Below are 26,059 nucleotides of genomic sequence, written 5' to 3'. Positions count from 1 at the left end.
AATGTTCCTTTTGGACGGCAGTGATTTCCTCTGTGATGTCCTTACACAAACACCATTCTGGTTAAGTGTTTTTCTTATAGTGGACACATAAACAGAGACTTTTAGCAAGTTCTGAAGATTTCTGCAGATATTCTGCTGTTACCCTTGGGTTCTTTTTCATCTTTTTCAGCACTGCACGTTGTGTACTTGGTGTGATCTTTGCAGGATGGAGAGTAGCAATATAGTACTGAACTTTTTTTGATTTGTAGACAATTTCTCTTACAGTGGACTGATTAACACTGAGGCCTTTAGAAATGCTTTGTAGCCTTTTCCTGCTTCATACATCTCTACAATTCTTCGTTAAAGGTCCTCTGAATGTTGTTTTGATCGATGCATAGTGTACATAAACAGACCTTTCTTGAGAAGAACAGACTCTATCAGCAAACCTGACTTTGTGACTCTTTTTCATAGGGCAGGACATCTCTACAACACACATCTCCTATCTCATCTCACTGACTGGAACACCCGTCTCCAAATAGTAGAAGGTACTACCCCAGAGGTTTACATACATTTTTTGAATCTAGACTGCAATTGTTTAAACAGTATACTCAGAATTGATGAGAAGTACATTTGTTTGTGTGTTATTAGCTTAGGCAGATTGTGTTTGTCTATTATTGTGACTTAGACAAAGATCAGACCACATTTTATAAGTAATTAATGCAGAAAACCAGGTAATTGCAAAGGGTTCATGAACTTTTTCTTGCAAATGTATTTTATTTAAGGAGACTAATAAAGTATACTGGGTGGAGTTTCAAGACTTCCTCAGCTAACTGCCACCACTCTAACTCCACTTGAATTCAATTCCTCCAGCAATAAATTCAATTTGCCTTCCTATTTACTAGCATCGTGTTCATATTCTTTGATCTGCAGCATCTGCAGTTGTATTTTTGTATTTACTAGCATTCACTTCCCTTACTCATTACTAGCCGTTTGAAAATTACACAATCAGGCCACCCAAAACTTTGCCTCTCAGGGCTCTGCAATCTTTTACACTTAAGTAATATGCTCCTTTATTCCGCCCTCATTTTCCCCTCTGGCAGAATGGAATATTTCAATTTTTCACCATAATACTCTTTTTGCTGGATCTTTGCCCTCTCTTTAAATCTATATCTTTGTAAAGCTTCTTTAGATTCTCTTCACAATATGCTTTCCTACTCATCTCCAAGATATCCAGAGCTCCTCGGAGTGTAGCACTATTGCTCCCCAAGATCTAAGCACAGTAAGTACCACGCACTACTATATGTACATTCTCAAACCATTACCTTAAACCAGCATTTATTAGCAGAGTTGTGCTAGTCTGTAAATCCATTTCCTACTTAAGTATATACACAACTCAACATTTTTTGATGTCAAGGATTCTAAGCTTACATACTGATGTCATTCAGAATATCCAAGATAATTCATCCCCTCCACTTTTCTTTGATTTTACCCAGTCTTCCATTTCATTCCTGATTGAAAACCCAACTAGAACTACTCACTAATAAGTTCTTATATAGCAAGTTGCCTGCCCCAAACACCCATTCCTGTAATCTGGATGAGTATGTGGTTGCTGAGGTAAGGTGGAGTGGTTCCCAATGGAATTCTTTACTCAATATATCTAAAAATAGTATCCTACAATTGATGGGAGATTCATTTGTGATAAGGTGGCTTTCAAAAAGCATGCTCTCAGCTGATAGCAAACTCAAGTAATTTTTGTGTTGTACATTATTTATTACATCTGTAATACATTATCATGCTTTTCAATTACTTCATTTTTATCATTCGCAGCTGATTCTCTCCAATTCTGGATTTATCCAGTTAGCTGCACTTTCAAGATAAGGTATCTCTAAAGTTCTTTCACTAATCCCATGCCTGTTACTCTCCCCGTAATTCAAAAATAAAGGCTAAATTCCCACCATCCTTTATTCCTTAGGATGAATGTACAATCCCATCTGCAACTATTTGTCATAATTTCTCTACCACTTCCTGGAATTCTGGGATTTAAATGAATTTAGTACAAAGATAATTTATTTACAAGTTAATTCTATGATTCATTGGAATTAGAATTAGAATTTATTTAAATCTTACACCCATCCCACAAGGTCAGGGAGTAAAAATCTTTGCATAATAACTCCATTGCAATGTACAGACATGTGAATTTAAAAGTCTAATGGCTTGCAGAAAGAAGCTGTCCCACAGCCTGCCTTTGGTATTATCAAGTTTGAATTGCAGAACACTGCCAGAATACTATAAAGTAGTAAGTTCAATTATTGCAGAACAGTGGCCTTGACAAATATCCTTAGGTGCACTGAGAACATAACTTTTATACAAAAAACATACATATCCAAATTTATTGGTGGAAACTAAAACCATCACACTATCACCAACATCCATTAAGCACTTTGGTACCTTAACAGGTGAAGTCCACGTTGGACTCCGCCCACGTCTTGGAGAGCAGATTGGGCTTTTTCTTCCGGATACCAAATCCTGCAGGTATTCTACTTCAGATTTGTAATGATCCCTTTCTTCCTCTAAAGTCTTTACAAATTTGTCTAGACGAGACGTTGACGTGTCTCCTTTTAGAATACCATGCTGTGTTCTCATTCTTTCCAATTCTAACACTATTTCTCGCTCTGATTATTGTTGAAAACATAAAAAGATCAGGTTAACCTAAACAGTAATTTAGAAAACATGTATGTTTTCATGATTAAATTTTATTTTACAAAAGTAGATGATTTGTTTCAAATCTGCACATCTCTTAAAAGATCTTTTATTCACCTAGGTGAAATGGTTAAAATAAATCAACAGTATAAATACCATCTAACACAAATGACACAAAGCATTTTAACAAATTCTCAACTTCCCTTCCTCCTGCTCCAAACTTCATACAGATTTACGAGGGGGAAGAGCAATAATTGTCCTTAGTTAGGTTAGGGTTAATTGGGTTTGTTCGGGGTTACTTTGGCAGTGCGGCTAGAATGGCCTAGTTGGCGCTGTATAACTAAAGAAATAAAATATAATTGTTGCCCATAGGCTTCTCACAGTTTTCAATAAATGGAACAAATATGATATTGCCACCATCCATTCCTTAACACTGTACATTTTCCTCATTAAGAATTTTCAGGTTCTGAGAGGGTATTCACTGGTACTCTAAGTCTTTAATTAGATTAAATTCAAAGTTTAAAGCTCTAAATATATATTTTTGGATTTTCTCCATCTTACACAGAATTGTTAATAAGTTCTTCATTCTTCACCTTTGTGATTCCTATTATTCCTAGTTATAAAACAACCCTCATCCTAACCCTAGAAACCCAAATGGATCTTCTCTAAGTCACAACTTTCCGCACATTGCAAAGCTAACACTGAAATGTCAAAATTCACGCTTCGAGTTACAACATCCTCCATGATCAACAAGGGATCTCACTTGAGCCAGTACAAGTTTTATATATTTATTAACTTGTCGTTCGCAAAGTAACTTAATTACTTTATATCTGTATGCTATTCTTTCCATCAGTACTTCAAAAGGAAATTACATTTTGAAAAAGATAATTTGATTTTTCTAGATTCTATTTTATGCGAAGGTTTATTTATTATCAATGTGTACAACTCTGGAATTCCTCATCGCAAGATAGCCACAAAGCCAAGAAAAAGAACGGCAGCACAGCCATCGTGCCTATTCCCCATATTTAGCACTTTTAAACAGTGAAGTTAAAAATGTGAATTTTGCTTCCGAGTCTTTAAGTTTGTAAAGACATCTTTATTACAAAATTACAGCCATCTGTCACCAGGAATCCTCAGAAATGTGGAGACTTCCACTGGAGGTAATATTTATTTATTTAGTATTACAGCTCAGAGTAGACTCTTACAGCACATGCCGTGCAATCCCTGACAAACCTGACTCCTTTCTAATCATGGGACAATTTATAATGACTAATTAGCCTATCTGGTACATCTTTGGACTGTGGGAGGAATCCAGAGCACTCATGAAAAACCCACTCATTCCACAGGAAGTTCTTACAGAATGGGACCGGAATTGAGACCCGAACTCCAGAATGTTGAGAGTTGCAATAGCGTCCCACTACCTGTCGTGCACTTATGGGGATCTTTATTCAGTGGAAACAAATTTCATGTGAAATTTTCCTTAATAAGTCTCATTAAAAGCTTTTGGATGTTTTGTTGTATTAAAATTGTACTATGATTATAAGTTTCATTTGATCTAGACTTTTCAGTAATTTTGCACAATTTGTTGAACTGTAATTTTATACAATTTGCTATACATTACTTAGGAGATTTAAATAGAAATTACTGAAATATTGCCAGGAAGCATCAAAAGAGAGAAGGAAGACTGAGTTATGATTTTCTGGTCAATTACCATTCACTAGGGGAGACTGCTAAACTGCTTAGGTTTTCCATCACTTTCTGTTTCACTTCAGATTTTGATCATCTGCTTTATTTTATGTTTGAATGATTCTTCCCCTACAAGGCTGTCTTGCTAATTTGCAATGATATGCACAGGATTAGGACTTGATAAGTAGTAATACTGAATGTACTTTATGTTGTACACTTCCTAAATTATTCAAGCTCATAGCAACTCTTAAGACAAATAAATAATCGGATCCATTTCATTATAACAAAGATTATTTTCAGCTGTTATACATACTTAAAGCACATCAACAAGGCAACTTCGTGAGAAGTTTCGAAGGAATGCTAAATAAATAAAATGATAAAAAATCTGCATTTATCATTTCTGACACCTCTGAAATTAATACTTCATTTTTCAGATGTAAAGGCAGAGTTTGGAAAGTGTTTCCTCAATGTTTGTTTTAGATCTGTTACCTGTTGATATTTGTTTATCAACTCGCTCTAGCAGCCTTTGCTTTTCTTTCTTTAGTTGAGTTAACAAATCATGAAGTGTTTGATTTTCTTTGGATTTACACTGTAGCTCTTCTTGAACTTTACAGTAATTATTACGTGTTGCAGTTAATTCCTGGAATGACACATAATTAAACATTTTGAGAAAGAGTTAAGTGCTTTTGGTAGTAATTAGGTAGGATTTCATCATGGTTTTCATTTAAAATTTTAAACACATTCACTATTACCTTCATTGGAGAAAACAAATGAATGGAGAAATGTTTAATAATTTGTTGTGCTATTACTTTTATAGAGGAAATTCTTTCTTGTTATGTTGAGGCAAGAGTATTGGGTTGGTAGTGCCAGTTTCAGACCTTAAAACTGTAAAAAATTTGGTCACAGACATTTTAGTGGAAACAAAGTTTGACTTGATTAAATGATAACCTTGTGGCGCCCCATTTCCTAGCGTATCCGAACCGACTCACAATTAGATAGCCTACGGGGGTTTGCGAGCACAGAGCTTTGGAGCCTCTGCGCCATGGGGGGGCCGATTGACAGAGGCTTAAAAGTGAGGCTGAAGTTTTCGAATAAAGTTTTTTCCTTCGACTGCAGTTACCGACTCCGTGTCGTAATTTTAGCGCTGCGTGTAGCACACCGCTACAATTGGTGACCCCGACGGTCCAAACGATTTTTGGACCAGAAATGACCGACGCCGCCTCTGTTCATGTGGTTTCATTGAAACTGCCAGGTTTCTGGACACAGCGCCCGGACCTATGGTTCCAGCAAGCTGAAGCCCAATTCCACGTTCGCCAGATCACCTCAGAAGACACCCGCTACTACTCCGTGGTGAGCTCCCTCGACCAGGACACAGCGGCCCAGGTCGCGGAGTTCGTACAGTCGCCCCCGGCAGACAGCAACTTACCTTAGTACTAAGAAAACTGCAGTTCTGTCATTAGCAGATTACCAATGTGATGGTGACAGCGGTTACAGCTATCTTTTGTAACTACAATTAAAACAATGAACACACCACAGATGCAAGCTCAGATCTTTCCTTCATCAGGAATCAATGAATTATACTGCTGAGCAGCAAAATGATCATATCAATGTAAGAAATGAAGATTTTAAAATATGGCAGCCAAGTCTGTTCTAACATGTCACTAAGAAAATAGCCGATGGGGCAAAGTCAAGATGGTGCTAAACTGCGACTCCTTTGCTTGCATTTTTGGAAACAGCTCTACTTCTATCTTTGATATCTCGTTTATTTCCTTTTCAGGATGTGGGGGTTCTTTTGAAGACCCTGACCTGGTGTTACACTCTGACTTTGGTTCTTCGTTGACGGTAATTATTCAGAGTCTTTTTCAAGCTGGCCTGGTTAAAATCCTCCAAAATGATGGTGAAGGAATCAGGGTGTGCTGTTTTGTGCATGTTGATAACATTGTTCAGATCATCTAGAGCCTGTCTGACATTGGCCTGAGGTGGAATGTACACCAATTCCAAAATCATCGCTGATATCTCCTATCAAAGGTAAAATGGCCGACACTTCACTGCAAGATATTCCAGGTTTGGAGAGCAGAATTGTGACATCACTGACACATTTGTACACCAAGAAGATTTGATCATGAGGCATACACCTTGAACTGTTTTTGAGAGATTTGACAGTCCTATCTTTATGGTGTATAGTGAACCCGTCAATATGAATTGCTGCGCCGGGTATGGAAGTGGTTAACCAGGATTCCGTGAAGCAGAGGATGTACGTTGTCCTAAATCCCTCTGATGCAGCGAACTAGCTCTGAGATCGTCAATTTTACTTGCTAGAGACTATACATTTGTCAGCAATATAGTCGGTATAATAAAAAGATGGATGCTTTACAAAGCAACTTTCAGTTTGGTTAGAATTGCTCCCACTGAATGTGTTACGTCTCTTCAGGAAAATAAGATAGAAAATCAATGTTTATAGACTATAACATGAAATTAAGCACAGGCATTATTTAAAAAGAACTAATATGAGTAACTTGGCTTAACAGTTTGCATTCTATGCTTAGAATCCATGAATGCTACCTTTCAGAAGACTGAGTCAAATAAGTATTGAAAATATGATAAAGTATTTGACAATCCCATACGGAAACATCTTTAAAGAAACCTTTCTGATCATACAAATGTAGTATTCAGCTATTTAGAACTACATCTACTTAACAAATACATGATATGCGATCTCCCACAACTCCAAATCTTAGGACTTCAAAACAGCATTGGCTTATATTAGAAAACTAACTTACTCTGGTCAGTCTAGCAATTGTTTCTTCAAACCCTTCCAATTCTTGATGCTGTTTCTTGATTTCATCCTGCAAATATAAAAGCAGACTACTTTTTATAAATGGCTATAGACAATCAATTAGTAAAGATGGAGTTCAAGAAGCTGGTTGGGAAAGCACTGAAAAAATGCAGCAAAAACCAAACTGCTGGAGGAACCCAATGCATTATGTTGCATCTGCAGATTTAGGACAGTCAATGCTCTGAGTTGAGACCTGTATCAGGAATGAGATTATAGAGGGCAGACAGCCAGTATTACAATGAGAGTGAAAAGGTGAGGCAGGAGGTGGAACCAGGTGAAGAAGGAAATGATGAATAGATGGAAAAGGAGGGGAGATGGAAAGGAAAGAAATACAGAGGCTGATGTTACCCACCAAGCTTCTCTCACTCTTCTTTTCAACCACTCCTCCATACCGTGTTATCCAGTTTCTTTTGCCTTCCCCATCTGGCTCCTTTGCCCTACATCCACATACTAAACCCATTCAGTCTCCTATTCCCACCCAGAGATTCCATCTGCTCATCATCCCTCCCTTATCCTGACTCATTTATCACCTACCTTCCTTATGGGATTCCAGAATCTGCAGCCCTTTTTCATGTCCAATCATCATGTTCCAGTCACTGTTTCTACTCTCATTCCCCACCACCTCGATCCATCTACCTACCATCCTCCTGCTCACCTGATTCAACCTATCTTTGCTAGCTCTTGCTTCACCTATTTCCCCCTCACCTCTTTATACTGCCACCTCTAGTCTACACTCAGCGGTCATGCAAAACCTTGACCGGAAACGTCGACTATATCTCTATTTTCACAGATGTTGCTTGACCTGCTGAGTTCCTCTGGCAGTTTGTTACTTGACTCCAGATTCTAACGTCTCCAATCTCTTATGTTTCGAAGATGCAGCAGAAGTTTTAATAAATGGTTCAGTAGTGATAAGAACAAGGAAAATTCAGTCTGAAAATATGATGGGGATAATTATATATACGAAAATAACAAGTATCCATCAAACTCATAACTTGTCCCATATATATGAGGGTAAAAGCTCAGGAGTCATGGTATTTGAACTGCTCTGGAAGCCACTGCATTGCGTTTAAGTAATTTGAAGTTTCTGCCCAATGATGATCCAAGATAGTGATTTGGGAGAATTCAACAATGGTAATGTCAAGAGAAGATGATTAGACTCTCTTGTTGAAGTTAATTATTGCCTTTTACTTGTGGCATGAATATTTCTTTTCATGCCCTATGAACTATCTTGATTGTTTACAGTGACTCCAAGCGATTTCCACTGACTTCAATATTAAATGCTTAATTTAATGCCACACACTGTAAAATAGTTTCCTGGTTTCAAGAGCAATTACTTTCACTTCACCTTTCTAATTCTTTCATACATGTCCTTGAAAACAAGTCAGGAACACAATCTTACTAGAACTCAAAATATGCATCAATAGGATATAAGTAAATATACACTAAGTAGATCATGAACAGATATGAATACTTAATCAAATATTACAGGAGGTCTCTCCTGTCAGCATAGCCTGACTTGCTTGTGTACCCTATAGTTCTGCATTTTGCAACCTTTACATGTTTGTTGATATTCTCACTTTCTAATTATTCTCATTTTAGTTTTTTTATGTCCCCTGGCTCACATTCTAATTGCCTCAATTAACTCATTGTTTAGATAACCTTGCAGCATATCTCCAAAACAACCCAGAACTCACCTTATCATATAGATTCCTTTTATCCTATTCATTCCTTCACCACCCTCTCTATAACTTAATGCCAATGACTTTTGTCTCTTTCCCAGCATTTGACAAGTCTTCAGTTTGCAACATCAGTTCTGTTTCCACAAGTGCTGCTGGTTGTTCCCCAAATTAGCAATTTTTATTTACTCTTACCTATTTTAATGGACTCCTCTAGCTCTAACATCATTAGGCATCTGTGCAACTCCAATTCCATCCTCATGAATTTAAACACTGAATTTAATTTTTTCACAAATGGCAATGACACCTTCCATTATTGAGGTTTCAAGGATTGGAACTCCCTCCCTAAACTTCTCAACCCAAATTTTCTCTTTTAAAAACTTCCCTACATCTGACAGAAAGTTTTAGTCATTAGCCTTAATATGTTAATATAATTGAAACAATAACCTTAAATATATTTAAGTAGTTAGTACTTTCTTTTTTTCAAAGAAAACCTTCTTATAATACAGAGGATACTGACTTACAGCCCTGAATTGAGCTAATTTTTTTTGAAGTTCTTCTATTTCTCTACACTGCCTCTTGGTTTCTTCCTGAAAATAGTAAATAAAAAATATCTATGAATTTCTCTGTGCACAATTAAAATACCAATAGGTTTTCTTCAATAAAAAACAATAAAATTAGTTGCAAAATAACTTTAGTGACCATCTTAAACTTTTATCCTCCAACTTCCATACACTGATTGCTCATCTCTTCAGCCAAAGTGATGTCACCCAGTCTATAATATGGATAAACGACAGCACATTTTTATACTGTAGTCTTTGCCAACGTGTGATCCCAATTTGAAGTCTTCCCTTTCTTAACGTCACCATTTCTGGAATTCGCCTCCCAACTAGTATCTACTCTCAGCTAGCAGCTAGTATGTGCTGCATATGAGGCTGTTTACAAGATAAGAGCCCATGGAATTACAGGGAAGTTACTTGCATGGGTGGAGCATTGGCTGATCGGCAGAAAACAGAGACTGCAAATAACGGGATCCTGTTCCGGCTCGCCGCCGGTTACCAGGGGTTGGTGGTGTGACTGCTGCTTTTTATGATTTCTGTCAATGATTTGGACTATGGGATTAATGGATTTGTGGATAAATTTGCCGATGATACAAATGAAACACAACTTTGGAAAGTGTATGGTCATGCACTTTGGTGGAAGAAATAAACAGGCAGACTATTATTTAGATGGGGAGAGAATTCAAAATGCAGAGATGCAAAAGGACTTGGGAGTCCTTGTGCAGGATATCCCAAAGGTTAACCTCCAGGTTAAGTCGGTGGTGAATGCAATGTTGGCATTTATTTCTAAAGGCATAGCATATAAGAGCAGGGATGTGATGTTGGGGTCAAGGCACTCGTGAGACCACACCGAGTATTGTGTGCAGTTTTGGGCTCCTTATTTTAGGAAGGACATACTGACATTGGAGAGGGTTCTGAGAAGATTCGCGAGAATGATTCTAGGAATGAAAGGGTTACCGTATGAAGAACGTTTGGCAGCCCCTAGACTGTATTCCCTGGAATTCAGGAGAATGAGGGGAGGGGGAAATCTCATAAAAACATTCCGAATGTTAAAAGGCCTGAACAAATTAGATATGGCAAAGTTATATTCCATGGTAAGGGGGACCAGGACAAGAGGGCACAACTTCAGGACTGAAGGACGTCCATTTAGAACAGGAATGCAGAGAAGTTATTTTAGTCAGGAGGTGGTAAATCTGAGGAATTTGTTGCCATGGGAGGCTGTGGAGGCCAAATCATGGGGTTTATTTAAGGCAGAGATAGATAGGTTCTTGATTATCCAGGGCATCAGAGGGTATGGGGAGAAGGCAGGGGAGTGGGAATGACTGGAAGAATTGGATCAGCCCATGATTCAATGGCTGAGCTTGTATTCTGCTGTAGGTTTTCTATGTTTCTATTAAAGACAGCTTTTGCTTTGCAATGTCAGAAAACATTTTCTCAAGAGCAGCAATGAAAATGGACTCAAATTCATAATCCTAAACTTGATTTTATAAATAATGAACAGAATTCACCACCCAAGCCTAAAAGAAAAAAATACATTTGAGTACATAGCTTTGAGATTTTGAAAGTAATTAAAAATTTTCATAAGACTTAAGTGCATTAATGGATGCACAAAATGTTAAGAGCTTGATTTTGAGTACAGAGACAACACTCTAATATACACAGTATATACATATGTTAGTACCTTTGCTTCTTGAATTTCTTTATCAGCAATTTCTAGGGCAATTTCTTTATCCCGTTGCAACTGTTGTGCCAAATGGTCAATCTCATTCAATTCATTACACAAGTGCTCATTTTTAGTACTCAGGTTTACAACCTCATTTGTTGCCTCACTTTTTTTCTCCAGAAGTTCCTTCATCTGCTTCTCCAAATCACAGTTAGTTCTCTGAAGGTATTCAACCTGCAATTATCATTTGAAAATAAATTAATCTCAAGGATACTCTCTATATCAATGTGAGTGTGTTTGAATTAACAGAAGTCATTCTTTTCATAAATCTTTCCATCTCCCCTCAGCAGAATCCTATTCTTGTATCTCTTTTCTCAGATAAGTAGTGCAGAAGTGTTAGAGAACAAAAAGTGAAAATGAAAACACAGTCACTTGACTTAATTACTAAAATACTATGAGGCAGAGATTAGTTTAGAAATGTGATCTACACATAGCGAGTTACAAGGCATGAATGGTCTGTAGTGAGAAAGAGGTGGTCCTCTCAAGCTTTGTTGGCTCTCTGCAAAAGGTTAAAGCAGCAGAAACATTACCAAGGTCATTGTGAAGTTGGCCCACAGATACCCAATAGGGACATGGACACCAACAGCACTCCAGAAAATGGATCTGATGTAGAAAGAAAGTCCTTAACATTAGAGCAGAACAAACAAGCATGTGCAACACAAAATGCTGGAGGAACTCAAGCCAGGCAGCACCTACGGAACAGAGTAAACAGTTGATGTTTTCAGCAAAGACCCTTCATCAGGACTGAAGCATAGCTCTTCGCCTCTTATCAGCAAATGACAACATCCTAATCATTTCCACCACTCTCATATTACCATATCCTTCAATCTTTTTCATTTCAAACATTATACCTTTTTGGTTTTCATCAGACCACAGACAAATACTGTTTTCTTCACATATAGTCATACAGCACAGTCAAAGTCCCTTTGGCCCACTGAGTCCATGTCAATCATTTATTACCAATTTATGCCAATCCTACATTAGTTCTGTTATATATTCTCTTTCACTCAACAACACACAAGAAGTGTTTCTATGTCTTTGAATTGTGGGAGGAGACCTGGGCACCTGCAAGAAACCCACACAATCACAGAAGACTGCAAATTTCGGACAGAAACTAGGTGGACCCTACAAGCTGCACCACTGTCCTGCCAAAGTGCATAAAGAAACATAGAAAACCAACAGCACAATACAGGCGGGCCTTCAGCCCACAATGTTGTGCCGAACATGTCTCTAACTTAGAAATTACTAGGCTTACATATAGCCCTCTATTTTACTAAGCTCCATGTACCTATCTAAATATCTCTTAAAAGACCCTATCGTATCCGCCTCCACCACCGTTGCAGGTAGCCCATTCCACGCACTCACCACTCTCGAGTAAAAAACTTACCCCTGACATCTCCTCTGTACCTACTCCCCAGCACCTTAAACCTGTGTCCTCTTGTGGCAACCATTTCAGCCCTGGGGAAAAAGCCTCTGACTATCCACATGATCAATGCCTCTCATCATCTTATACACCTCTATCAGGTCACCTCTCATCCTCCGTCACTCCAAGGAGAAAAGGCCTAGTTTACTCAACCTATTCTCATAAGGCATGCTCCCCAATCCAGGCAACATCCTTGTAAATCTCCTCTGCACCCTTTCTATGGCTTCCACATCCTTCCTGTAGTGAGGCGACCAGAACTGAGCACAGTACTCCAAATGGGGTCTGACCAAGTTCCTATATAGCTGCAACATTACCTCTCAGCTTCTAAATTCAATTCCATGATTGATGAAGGCCAATACACCATACATCTTCTTAGCCACAGAGTCAACCTGTGCAGTTGCTTTGAGCGTCCTATGGACCCCAAGATCCCTCTGATCCTCTACACTGCCAAGAGTCTTACCATTAATACTGTATTCTGCCATCATATTTGACACACCAAAATGAACCACTTCACACTTATCTTGGCTGAACTCCATCTGCCACTTCTCAGCCCAATCAATGTCCCGCAGTAAATTCCGACAGCTCTCCACACTATCCACAACATCTCCAACCGTTGTGTCATCAGCAAACTTACCAACCCATTCCTCCACTTCCTTATCCAGGTCATTTATAAAAATCACGAAGAGTAAGGGTCCCAGAACAGATCCCTGAGGCACCCAACTGGTGACTGACCTCCATGCAGAATATGACCCGTCTACAACCACTCCTTGCTTTCTGTGGGCAAGCCAGTTCTGGGTCCACAAAGCAATGTCCCCTTGGATCTCATGCCTCTTTACCTTCTCAATAAGCCTTGCATTTGGGTATCTTATATGAAATTCATATACACTACATTTACTGCTCCTCCTTCATTAATGTGTTTAGTCACATCCTCAAAAAACTCAATTAGGCTTGTAAGGCACGACCTGCCCTTGACAAAGCCATGCTGACTTCTCCTAATCATATTATACCTCTCTAAATGTTCATAAATCCTGTCTCTCAGGATCTTTTCCTTCAACTTACCAACCACTGAGGTAAGACTCACTGGTCTATAATTTCCTGGGCTATCTCTACTCTCTTTCAGGAATAAAGGAACAACATCCGCAACCCTCAAATCCTCCGGAACCTCTCCCGTCCCCATTGATGATGCAAAGATCATCACCAGCGGCTCAGCAATCCCTTCCCTCGCCTCCCACAGTAGCCTGTGGTACATCTCATTCGGTCCCGGCAACTTATCCAACTTGATGCTTTCCAAAAGCTCCAACACATCCTCTTCCTTAATATCTACATGCTCAAGGTTTTCAGTCTGCTGCAAGCCATCACTAAAATCACTAAGATCCTTTTCCATAGTGAATACTGAAGTATTCATTAAGTACTTCTGCTATTTCCTCTGGTTCCACACACACTTTCCCAGTCACACTTGATAGGTCCTATTCTTTCATGTCTTATCCTGTTGCTCTTTCCTTAATCCTGCCCGTCAAGGCCTTCTCATGGCCCCTTCTGGCCCTCCTAATTTCCTTCTTAAGCGCCTTCCTATTAGCCTTATAATCTTCTAGATCTCTAACATCACCTAGCTCTCTGAATCTTTTGTAAGCTTTTCTTTTCGCCTTGATTAGATTTATTTAAGCCTTTGTACATCACGGTTCCTGTACCCTACCATAACTTCCCTGTCTCATTGGGACCTATGCAGAACTCCACACAAATATCCCCTGAATATTTGCCACATTTCTTCTGTACTTTTCCCTGAGAACATCTGTTTCCAATTTAAGCCTCCAATTTTCTGCCTGATAGCCTAAGTCCCCTTACTCCAAATAAACGCTTTTCTAACTTGTCTGTTCCTATCTCTCTCCAATGCTATTGTAAAGGAGACAAAATTATGAGCACCATCTCCAAAATGCTCTTTCACTGAGAGATCTGACACCTGGCCAGGTTCATTTGCAATAACAAATTACGTACAGCCTCTCCTCTTGTAGGCTTAGCTGCATATTGTGTCAAGAAACCTTCCTGAACCCACCTAATAAACTCCACCCCATCTAAACCCCTTGTTCTAGGGAGATACCAATCAATATTTGGGAAATTAAAATCTCCCATCACGACAACTCTATTATTATTACACCTTTCCAGGATCTGTTTCCCTATCTGCTCCTTGATATCTCTGTTACTATTAGACGGACTATTAAAAAACACCCAGTAAAGTTATTGACCCCTTCCTGTTCCTAACCTCCACCCACAGAGACTCCATAGACAATCCCTCCATGGCTTCCACCTTTTCTGCAGCCGTGACACTATCTCTGATCAACACTGACACACCCCCACATCTTTTGTCTCCCTTCTTGTCCTTTCTGAAACGTCTGAAACCCAGCACTTGAAGTAACCGCTCCTGTCCCTGAGCCATCCAAATTTCTGTAATGGCCACTACATCATATCTCCAAGTACTGATCCACGCTCTAAGCTCATCCGCTTTGTTCACAACACTCCTTGCGTTAAAATAGACACATCTCAAACCTTCAGTCTGAACGCATCCCTTCTCTATCACCTGCCTATCCTCCCTCTGCAAGCTTTCTCTACTTGTGAGCCAACCTCCTCTTCCACAGTCTCTTCAGTTTGGTTCCGACCCCCAAACAATTCTTGTTCAAACTCTCCCCAGTACCCTTATCAAACCTCCCCGCCAGGATATTGGTGCCCCTGGGATTCGTGCAACCCGCCCTTTTTTGTACAGGTCACACCTGCTCCAAAAGAGGTCCCAATGATTCAGAAATTTGAATCCCTGACCCCTGCTCCAATCCCTGAGCCATGCATTTATCCTCCACCTCATTCTATTCTTATTCTCACTGTCACGTGGCACAGGCAGTAATCCTGAGATTACTATCTTTGCGGTCCTGCTTCTCAACTTCTTTCCTAACTCCATGTTTACTTTTTTTCAGGACCTCTTCCCTTTTCCTACCTATATCATTGATACCAATATGTACCACGACCTCTGGCTGTTCTCTCTCTCACCACAGGATATTTTGGACTCGATCCGAAACATCCCATACTCTGGCACCTGGGAGGCAAACTACCATCCGAGTTTCTTTCCTGCGTCCACAGAATAGCCTGTCTGACCCCCTAACTATAGGGTCCCCTATCACTACTGCCGCCTTCCTCTTCCTTTCCCTACCCTTCTGAGAAACAGGGCTAGACTCTGTGCCAGAGGCACGGTCATTGACACTTCCCCCAGGTAGGCTGTCTCTCCCCCCCCCCCCCAACCAACAGTACTTATCAAAGGGTACAGCCACAGGGGTACTCTCTAGTACCTGATTCTTCCCCTTCCCCCTCCTGACTGTGACCCACCTGTCTGTTTCCTGTGGCCCCAGTGTGACCACCTGCCTATAACTCCTCTCTATCACCTCCTCGCTCTCCCTGACCAGGTGAAGGTCATCAAGCTGCAGCTCCAGTTCCCTAACTCGTTTCCTCAAGAGCTGCAGCTCGACACATCGGGTGGAGATATGGCTGTCTGGGAGGCTGGGAGACTCAAAGAACTAACACTAAATGCAAAGGCTTTAAGATACCTACTAACATTTTAAGTACTGCACTTGTCTGCAATCCAAATTGTAAAGCTAAAATGTAGATATAAATGTAAAAATATATTTTGACCAGTTGGTTGCCTGTTTCTGTCAGGCAGTCAGTATTAAAATTAAGTCTTTAACAATCGGGTAACCCATCATGTTGTGCTTAACTAGCCTTCAGATATATCCCGATGCTATATAAAAAAACACCAATATTGCAAATTTATCAAAGCAGGAAATAATACTTCCTTGTCACATAAAACATGAAAACAAAATATTTACAATCATGGGGAAGATCTGAATACTTTAATAAGTAAAGACTTTTAAAACTTAGAAGCAGACTACTTTTTCCTTAAACTTGGCAAACTAAAGATTTTAATCCACACCTGTAAGTTTAAGTGTGCTATAAGACGTTCATTACTTTTACTTTTAGCTTCAAGGGAGATGACATCATGAGGCCGACCACCTTCCAGTGTTCGGTTCAGGCGCTCTATTTCCTCGTCTCTTGCTTCAACCTATAAAATAATTTGATACATTAGGATATAAATTACTCTTTTCAAAATTTAAAATAGAGTTGAACAAGAGCTCCATGTTTTATCTTATCAACAGTCAAGTTAGATCAACTTTAGGAAGAGTTAGGATACATTGTAAAGGGAAAAAGGATGAGCTAACAAAAGCCAAATATGATGTGGAAGGAAGTCAGAAAAATGACTTTAAAATGAAGGTGAAAATAACAAAGAAAACCACTGTAAGCAGAAAGCTCAAAAGAGGACAAAAAAAGCAAAGAGATCCTTTTAAGATGATCAAACAAAATGAAACAGAAGTTAACAGCAATGAGGACTGTGAAAAGCCAGATAAATATACAGGAGGACGAGGAGGTCAAAAGAAGCTGAAGATGGTGCATCCAGTTGTAGTGGCCACCCCAGCTCCAACTAATGATGTAATTGTTCATCCTTTACATCTTCTCTTATGATCGCAAAAACACCAAGTACTGCAAGTCTACCTCACTAGTGAGTTGTTGCACAGCAGATAAGCTCTGTAGCATGGGCTTATTGCATACTGTGTTGTTACCTTATACCCAGGGGAGACAATATCAGAAGCAAGGGAACAGAAACGCAGAAAGTGCACCACTACAAAACTAAAGGCAAGAACCTGCAGGCCAGCTTTCCAGTCATTTCTGCTTACAAACGTTCCAAGTGCCAAAAAACAAACGACATTACCTGCACCTGAATGAATTAGTGTGAGATGAAGGATAGCTGCGCACTCATCTTGACGGAAACCTGACTCCAGGATGCCAACCTGAAGCAGCAATCCAGGTAGAGGGCTTCCTCTCTTTTTGGGCCAGCAGAATTCCTGCGATATCTGGCAGCGGTGAAGGTGTACATATCCAGGATATGAACCATGAGTGAATGATCCAGTAGTGACAACTCACTGCTCGCATCTGGTACAGTTCTTAATGGTGTGAAGTGCAGACCCTTCTGCTTACCAAGGGAGTTCACTGCTATTGTGATTGTGGCTGTATACTGTACATCCCGCCGCACCACCTCTCTCCCCTCACCCCATCCCATGCTAATGCTAGGAAAGCACTTTGTGAGATGTACAATGCCATCAGTGACCTACAAACCACACATTCAGAATCAGTATCAGGTTTATTATCACCGACATGTGACATGAAATTTGTTAACTTAGCAGCAGTAGCAATTCAATGCAATATATAATCCAGCAGACAAAAAAAAATAATAAATAAACAAGTAAATCAATTACATATATTGGATAGATTAAAAAAATGTGCAAAAACAGGCATACTGTATATTAAAAAGTGAGGTAGTGTCCAAAGCTTTGAAGTCCATTTAGGAATCGGGTGGCAGAGGGGAAGAAGCTGTTCCTGAATCGCTGAGAGTGTGCCTTCAGGCTTCTGTACCTCCTACCTGAAGGTAACAGTGAGAAAAAGGGATGCCCTGGGTGCTGGAGGTCTTTAATAACAGACACTGCCTTTCTGCGACACCACTCCCTAAAGATGTCCTGGGTACTTTGTAGGCTAGTGCTCAAGATAGAGCTAAATAGATTTACAATCTTCTGCAGCTTCTTTCGGTCCTGTGCAGTAGCCCCTCCAGCCTGTCAGAATGCTCTCCACGGTACAACTATAGAAGTTTTTGAGTGTATTTGTTGACATGTCAAATCCCTTCAAACCCCTAATAAAGTATATTTGCTGTCTTGCCTTCTTTGTAACTACATTGATATGTTGGGATCAGGTTAGATCCTCAGAGATCTTGACACCCAGGAACTTGAAGCTGCTCACTCTCTCCAATTCTGATCCCTCTATGAGGATCGGTATGTGTTCCTTTGTCTTATCCTTCCTGAAGTTCACAATCAGCTCTTTTGGCTTACTGACACTGAGTGCCAGGTTTTGCTGCGGCATCATTCCTCCTGTTGGCATATCTCATTCCTGTACACCCACCTGAGATTCTACGAACAATGGTTGTATCGTCAGCAAATTTGTAGATGGCATTTGAGCTATACCTAGCCACACACTCATGTGTATATAGAGAGTAGAGCAGTGGGCTAAGTACATACCCCTGAGGTGCACCAGTGTTGAAGGTCAGCGAAGAGGATATGTTATCACCAATCTGCACAGACTGTGGTCTTCTGGTTAGGAAATTGAGGATCCAATTACAGAGGGAGGTACACAGGCTCTGGTGGTTTCTTTATTGTTGCAACTAACTGAAATCATGCTAACTTAAAAAGAGTCCTGCCTAATTCCATCAGCATGTTAACTTTGCTACCAGAGGTGAGAACACATTAGATCTGGTTAATACCAACATCCCTGGTGCATTCAAAGCTGCTCGCCACTTGCCCCTCAGGTCGACTGACCACTTAACTGTTATGCTAATTCATGCATACCAACCACTGTCATAAGTACAAAACAGGAAAGAGTCTGCAGATACTGGAAGTCCAAAGCAACACACACACACACAAATGCTGGAGGAACTCAGCAGGTCAGGCAGCATCTTTGGTAAAGAGCAAAACAGTCGACGTTTCTGGCCAAGACCCTTCATCAGGAAAAGATTAAAAAGATGAGAAGTGAGAGGAAGAAACTGGGGGAGGGGGAAGGAGCAACCTCAGCTTTGTGGGACTGTTTTGACGACGTGGACTGGAACATGCTCAGGGAGGTGGCTACCTTCAACTATCACATTAACATTGATGTATATGCAAGATGTGCAACTGGCTACACAGAGAACTGCACTGAGGACATTGCTGTTATTAAGCATAGCTATGTGAAGGCAAATCAAAAGCCATGGCTGACTGCAGAGGTCCAAGCACAGCTGAGAAATTGGGATGCTGCCTTGAGATTAGGGGATAAGACAGCTCTCAGGTCAGCTAGGGCTGTGCTTTCCCACATTATCAGGAAGCAAACCAGATCACTCGCAAAAAATATACAGCCACTTACGTGACACCAGAGACCTCAAGACACATATCACACTACAACTTTCATAGGATAAAGGAAGGCAGTTGTATGAGTGGATTAGAAAGAAATTTAAAATGAACTGAGGAAAATAACTGATTTTCCTTCTTATGAGTATCTAACTCAAGCAATCAACTAGAAAGTACAGGTGGTGCAAGCAGAATGATTCAATATTGACAAATCAGTGTCAGGATGTGCCTCATCACCCATGAGCACTTTATGATAATACCTAATCTGGAAAGGGTTCAAGTTGGAATCAAGACAAGATAATCTAAGACATTACAATGATACTTTAACAGCAGTAAAAGGTGGTGAATCAAGGAAATGAAATTGAAGGGTGAGAGCTGGTCTCTCACTGAGTATCAAACAGACAAAAGGTTAAATCCTGCAGAATATTTTAAAAATTCAAAGCAGGCAAAGATAAAATGGAGCAGAACACACAAAATGCTGGAGGGACTCAACAATTCAGGTGGGGGGGGGGGTAACAACTACGGAAATAAACAGTCGATGTTTTGGGCTGAGACGCTTCTTCAGGACTGGTAAAACATTGACAATTTATTCATTTCATAGTTGCTCCCTGACCTGCTGAGTTCCTCCAGCATTTTGTGTGTGCTGCTTTGGATTTCTAGCATCTGCAGATTTTCTAGCATTAAAGATTAAGTGGAGATAGTAATATGTTTCAATGTTTCAAGAAGGCAGAAAAGACAGAATAGGGAGATGTGCATAAAGCAGAAGGTTAAATGACAGGCTTCATCAAAAGTAAACATACAGACAACACACTATAACATCATTTCTGAATAGCACTGCATAGGTAGGAAAGCTGTACTGAACAAAGAACCAAATGGAGATTACCTCTTCTCTTGAGCAAAAAGATTCATGAAATTTGTGTATTTTAGACATGATGTAGACAAGCAATGGTAAAGACTAGGCAAAATGGAAAACAGAAGAGAATATAAAGAAGAGATAAAAGAATCTATCAGCTTTTCTCTGAGCAGCTGAGGATTCTCATTGTAAAAGGCAGTTTTCACAATGCTACATACTAAAGTAACATTCGTGTCAGAAAACCTTGGTGCTTCAAATTAAGGAAATTCAAAAGAAGCTGCATGGTTCTCATATGAATGAAAATTCAGGTGTAAACTTGCATGTGATTTACAGTAAAAAGTAAGTACCTTTAAAAATATTGGCTTTGGATGTGTTAATTTATAAATTAAATACCTTTATTATTTTGATCCAAATTGAAATTTTATTCACTTTGATAATCAACTACATCATTCTGCAAGGTTATTCTTATATGACTATTACATAAAGTTTAATAGTTTGCCAGAAGTAGGTGAAATTCCATGCATACAAGGTTAACCATCTCATGAATTACCAAGTTTAAAATATGCCTAAATTTAATTTTTAGTATATGAAAATACTAGCTTTAGGAGCCTGAATTAATTTTTTGAGGGGACTAAACACATTGATGAAGGTACAGCAGTAGATTTAGCGTATATGGATTTCAGCAAGGCATTTGATAAGGGACCCTGTGCAAGGCTTATTGAGAGAGTAAGGAGGCATGGGATCCAAGAGGAAGGACATTGTTTTGTGGATCCAGAACTGGCTTGCCCACAGAAGGCAAAGAGTGGTTGCAGATGGGTCATATTCTGCATGGAGGTCAGCGACCAGTGGTGTGCCTCAGGGATTTGTTCTGGGACTCCTACTCTTCGTGGTTTTTATAAATGATCTGGATGAGGAAGTGGAGGGATGGGTTAGTAAATTTTCCGATGACACAAAGGTTGCGGGTGTTGTGGATAGTGTGGAAGACAGTCAGAGGTTACAGAAGGACATTGATAGAATGCAAAACTGGGCTGAGAAGTGGCAGATGGAGTTCAACCCAGATAAGTGAGAGGTGGTTCATTTTGGTAGGTCAAATATGATGGCAGAATATAGTATTAATGGTAAGACTCTTGACAGTGTGAAGGATCAGAGGGATCCTGAGGTCCGAGTCCATAGGACTCTCAAAGCTGTTGTGCAGGTTGACTCTGTGGTGAAGAAGGCATATGGTGCATTGGCCTTCATCAATTGTGGGATTGAGCTTAGGAGTCGAGAGGTAATGTTGCAGCTACATAGGGCCCTGGTCAGACTCCACTTGGAGTACTGTGCTCAGTTCTGGTCACCTCACTACAGGAAGGATATGGAAACCATAGAAAGGGGGCAGAGGAGATTTACAAGGATATTGCCTGGATTAGGAAGAATGCCTTATGAGAATAGGTTGACTGAACTTGGCCTTTTCTCCTTGGAGTGATGGAGGATGAAAGGTGACCTGACAGAGGTGTATAAAATGATGGGAGGCATTGATCATGTGGATAGTCAGAGGATTTTCCCCAAGGCTGAAATGGCTAGCACACGAGGGCACAGTTTTAAGGTGCTTGGAAGTAGATACAGAGGAGATGTCGGGGTAAGTAATTTTTTTCTTTTTTTATGCAGAGAGTGGTGAGTGCATGGAATGGGCTGCTAGCAGATATAATTAGGTCTTTTAAGAGGCTCCTGGATAGGTATACGGAACTCAAAAATAGAGGGCTATAGGTAACCCTAGATAATGTCTCAGGTAAGGACATGTTTGGCACAGCTTTGTAGGCCAAAGAGCCTGTATTATGCTGTAGGTTTTCTTTGAAACAAAGCATTGCTAGTCGATCTCATACTCCACAAAATTAATTCCTAGAGTAAAGGAAGTAAATTAAAATATTTGCTTGCACCTAATATAATAGGTTAAGGAGCTGGCTTTTAAGGATTTTTCTATCATGTTTGGAAATCTCCTTTTCAAATGGTTCCGCAGTGCACTGTCCAATTCTGACATTAGATCAGCAGATAATGACTCTATAAAATTCAGTTTTAGTCACATTGAAGTTACAGAAAGCATAAGTGGATGTGGAATACTGGAATGAATCCAGCCACAACTGCCTTTTCATAGAGAGACTTCCCTGGCACCTAAAAAGGTTTCCTTCAAAACACAGATTAGAAAGAAAGTAAAAATCAATATCAGAGCTGTATTTTGAAGTGAACCAGCTGAGAATATTATAAAATGTACATGCAGAACAGCTTAAATAGGAATTAACCTGGCTAGGGTACAATAGGGTGAAACTAGATCAGGGAAAATAGATCATTGCTGTGCTGTGGGAAAGACTTGGGAGATCATAAAGAATAATATAATAATTGCCTTATATTTCATTTATAGCCATGAAGGCATTACTCTACAGCATTCACTTAAAGCCTTTTGTGAATGAAGTATTCTCATTTTTAAGGAATGTCAGAATTATGTTAGCTATCAGTTAAATGGAAAATCAAGATAAGTTTGTCAAGGAGTAAATAAGTCTGTTTTCTGTAGAACAAAAATAGTTACAACATAAACTTGCATGCACAGATGATCATCTCACCTGCCTCTGAAATTTTCTCATCTCACGATCTGATTTATCCAGTTCAGCCTTGAGATTATTAACTGTGTCTTGAAGACCCATTATTCTGATAAATCGTAAAAATAAGTCAAAAAGTAAATATCATGCAAGAAATATCTGCATCAAAATACTAGAAAAAAAGTTAAAGGAAAATATCTGTACCAAAAACAACTAAAATTAAATCAATCACTGAAATACTAGCTCATGACTGTCTTTTTAGATCTTTACTGCAGATCAGATAATGAAATATAGAATCACTGAACAGAAAGGGTCTTTTGGCCCACCATGTCCAAATACAAATCCAAATTGACAGAAAAGAATTAAGACATAGCTTGATAAAAACACAATTTTAAAATGTATGTGAATTTCTGACATGTAACAGAATCTTGATGCTTAATTGCACCAATAATTGTATCATATTTGATTACTGTTGAAGTACTTCCGAGTCTCCCAAAGTACTTCTGAAACAGTCAGGTGCTCAGGTTCCCAATATACATAATATGTTATCATCACCTCAGCTTGTCAGCATCGCCAGCCAGGTTTGATTATCTGACAAAAGGAATATTTGAAGATCACAGCCTTAAACATAGTACAAAGCTCAATGTCTACAAGCTAACAGTTCAAATGCCACCATGATGTTTCTGCAAATGCAGTAGCAGGATAAACCAAACAACATGAAGAGTGCCCCATCCCAAGGCCCTAATACACCTAGCAAGTTCTGCTGAGCAGCCCATGTCATCCTTACACCTATTAAAGGATTGTTGAAACAAGCACCCCTTCTGAGTTTGAGTCAAGGCAAGAAATCACAAGGAGAATAAAAAAAGATTCAAAGACATTCTCAAAGCATCCTTGGGAATGACAAACCCTTGATACTCAAACTCTGAGAAGGCATTCAGAATCTAGAATTCCTTGTTCAGGCATGTGCAAGATCTCAACAAGAATGGCAGAGGAAATTTATCACTTCCCATACTACACAATGAACCAAGTGTCCAAACCCCCTGCCCCATCAAGGACTTCTTGCTCACCTATGGCAGAGACTATATTAGCTTCATCAGCTATTCCAAACCGATTCAAAACCTTGAGGAGCTGCCTAAGGAAATATGATGTGGCATTATATTCTCCACCTTTCTGCTATTTTTTGTGCAAGCAGGCACAGTTCCTTAATCCTGTGTTATTTTTTCCAAAATGCCTTTCCAACTGTCACCTCCTTCTTTCTACAATTTACTTGAAGCACAATTATAGGTTTCCCCTACTATTCGGAAGTAGAGCGTTCCTATGAAACCTTTCGTAAGCCGAAATGGCATAAAGCGAGAAAGCAATTACCATTGATTTATATGGGAAAATTTTTTGAGCATTCCCAGACCCAAAAAAAACCTACCAAATTATACCAAATAGCACATAAAATGTAAAATAACTCTTACATATAGTAAAAGCAGGAATGATATGATAAATACACAGCCTATATAAAGTAGAAATAATCTATGTACAGTGTAGTTTCACTTATCAGAATCTGGAAGATTTAGCCAAAACAGATTTGTAGAAAAAAAGTCAGCACATACACACATGCGCACACACCTGCCTGCACCAGGCTTCACGGTCATGGTAGTCTTTCTCGGGGTAAACACAAGTTTAAAGCGGGCGCCTTTTTTTGTAAAAGTGAAAATCCTCTTCGCATTTCTTTCAGTTAGCGAAAACAAATACTAATGTAGGTCTTCCGTAAAAGCAAAGTGCCGAAAAGCAAACTTTTGTATGGGGACACCTGTATGTGTTTTCAGTCCTGTCATCAAAGACATTATGTATATGCTATCTTTAACATTATGAAATACTGCAAGATAATTCATATCAGCATCATCTGACAGGAAACCACATATGCAGATGAAAGAAACAAGATGGCTAGTTTAGTATTTAAAAAATTAATGAAGTTTGTTTTGCCTTTGCTGTAGCCGATGAACAACCACAGTGACAAGAACACTTAAATTATGTTGTACATTCTCTATTTGAACTTAGGCTAGTATAAAACAAATTGACCTATGAATCTATGAATTGATCTATGAATTAGTTATGTCAGCTTATTGCCATATGATAGGAAATGTTAAAGCAGCTAAAATGAAAATATGAGAAGGGGAAGTCATAATACACAAAAAAATTAAAATGTTGTAATAGGAATACTAAGCTTTTGAAATGTATTCTTTTAAAAGAAGTTTTCACATTTTATCAAATTATCTTCATTTTCATTCAATCTCAATTTTGTCTTTATTTTCTGTAGAGAAAGAGATGAGAGTTGGCTTTTGTGCAGAGTCCAGGAACTTGCTCACTAAAATTGGCCTAGTCATTAGTGATCACAACCTATGACAAATATAAACCAGGAGAATTACTTTTCTCTCAGAAAAGTTTGTTGCCACTGAAAAATGTTGCTGCCATAAGGCCAATGTGACTGAATACAGGTGTCCCCCGCTTTACGCCACTTCACTTTTACAAAAGACTTACATTAGAAACCTGTTCTCGTATTACCAACAGGATTTTCACTTCCAAGAAAATTTTTCCTGTATAAATTAATGGTTCTTCGCTTTACGCCATTTCGGCTAAAGGAAGGTTTCACAGGAACGCTCTACCTTTGTAAAGGCGGGGGACACCTGTATTTCCTTTCTCCAGTAAGATGTTCTCATTTATTGTACTGTGCTAGCCAAATCACACATCATGGCAATCAACTCAGTCCCACAGGGAACAAATCAAAAGAAGAGTCTGAACTCTCAACCTGATGTAAAACACTCCTTTATTTATAGTCTCAGAAACAAAGGCTGCTGACCACCCTCCTCATCTTGGATGATCACTGAATAGTTAGTGCATGGTGTCCAGTTCCATGGAGTACTAAACCAAGATTTAGACAAGTAGGGGACTTTGATGTACATTGAACATTACAGCGCAATATGAGCCCCATCAACCCACGATGTTGTGGAGACATTAATATAAAACAACTAAGTTCATGATCAATCTGACT

At 39.3% G+C, this 26,059-nt stretch overlaps 1 protein-coding gene across 7 annotated transcripts in view; it reads right to left on the bottom strand.

Moving 5' to 3' along the window:
- Nucleotides 1-26,059, bottom strand: part of cep135 (centrosomal protein 135) — a 101,186-nt gene that overhangs the window by 57,002 nt on the left and 18,125 nt on the right. For 5 of the 7 annotated variants that reach the window (XR_009515672.1, XM_059989236.1, XM_059989240.1 and 2 more), the window contains 6 exons: nucleotides 23,044-23,128; nucleotides 16,551-16,679; nucleotides 11,119-11,334; nucleotides 7,146-7,211; nucleotides 4,855-5,005; nucleotides 2,428-2,651 (listed from right to left, as the gene is read on the bottom strand). Coding sequence is in view for 6 of the 7 variants with exons in the window: in XM_059989236.1 (XP_059845219.1) it covers nucleotides 2,428-2,651; nucleotides 4,855-5,005; nucleotides 7,146-7,211; nucleotides 11,119-11,334; nucleotides 16,551-16,679; nucleotides 23,044-23,128 (871 nt within the window). In the remaining variant the exon portion in view is untranslated. The remainder of the gene's footprint in view (nucleotides 1-2,427; nucleotides 2,652-4,854; nucleotides 5,006-7,145; nucleotides 7,212-11,118; nucleotides 11,335-16,550; nucleotides 16,680-23,043; nucleotides 23,129-26,059) is intronic. The other 2 variants (XM_059989237.1, XM_059989242.1) reach the window with 1 other exon arrangement.

The sequence above is a fragment of the Hypanus sabinus genome, chromosome 14, assembly GCF_030144855.1.
Source record: "Hypanus sabinus isolate sHypSab1 chromosome 14, sHypSab1.hap1, whole genome shotgun sequence".
NCBI classification, from domain to species: domain Eukaryota; kingdom Metazoa; phylum Chordata; class Chondrichthyes; order Myliobatiformes; family Dasyatidae; genus Hypanus; species Hypanus sabinus.
This window is presented reverse-complemented; position numbering and strand designations above follow the sequence as displayed.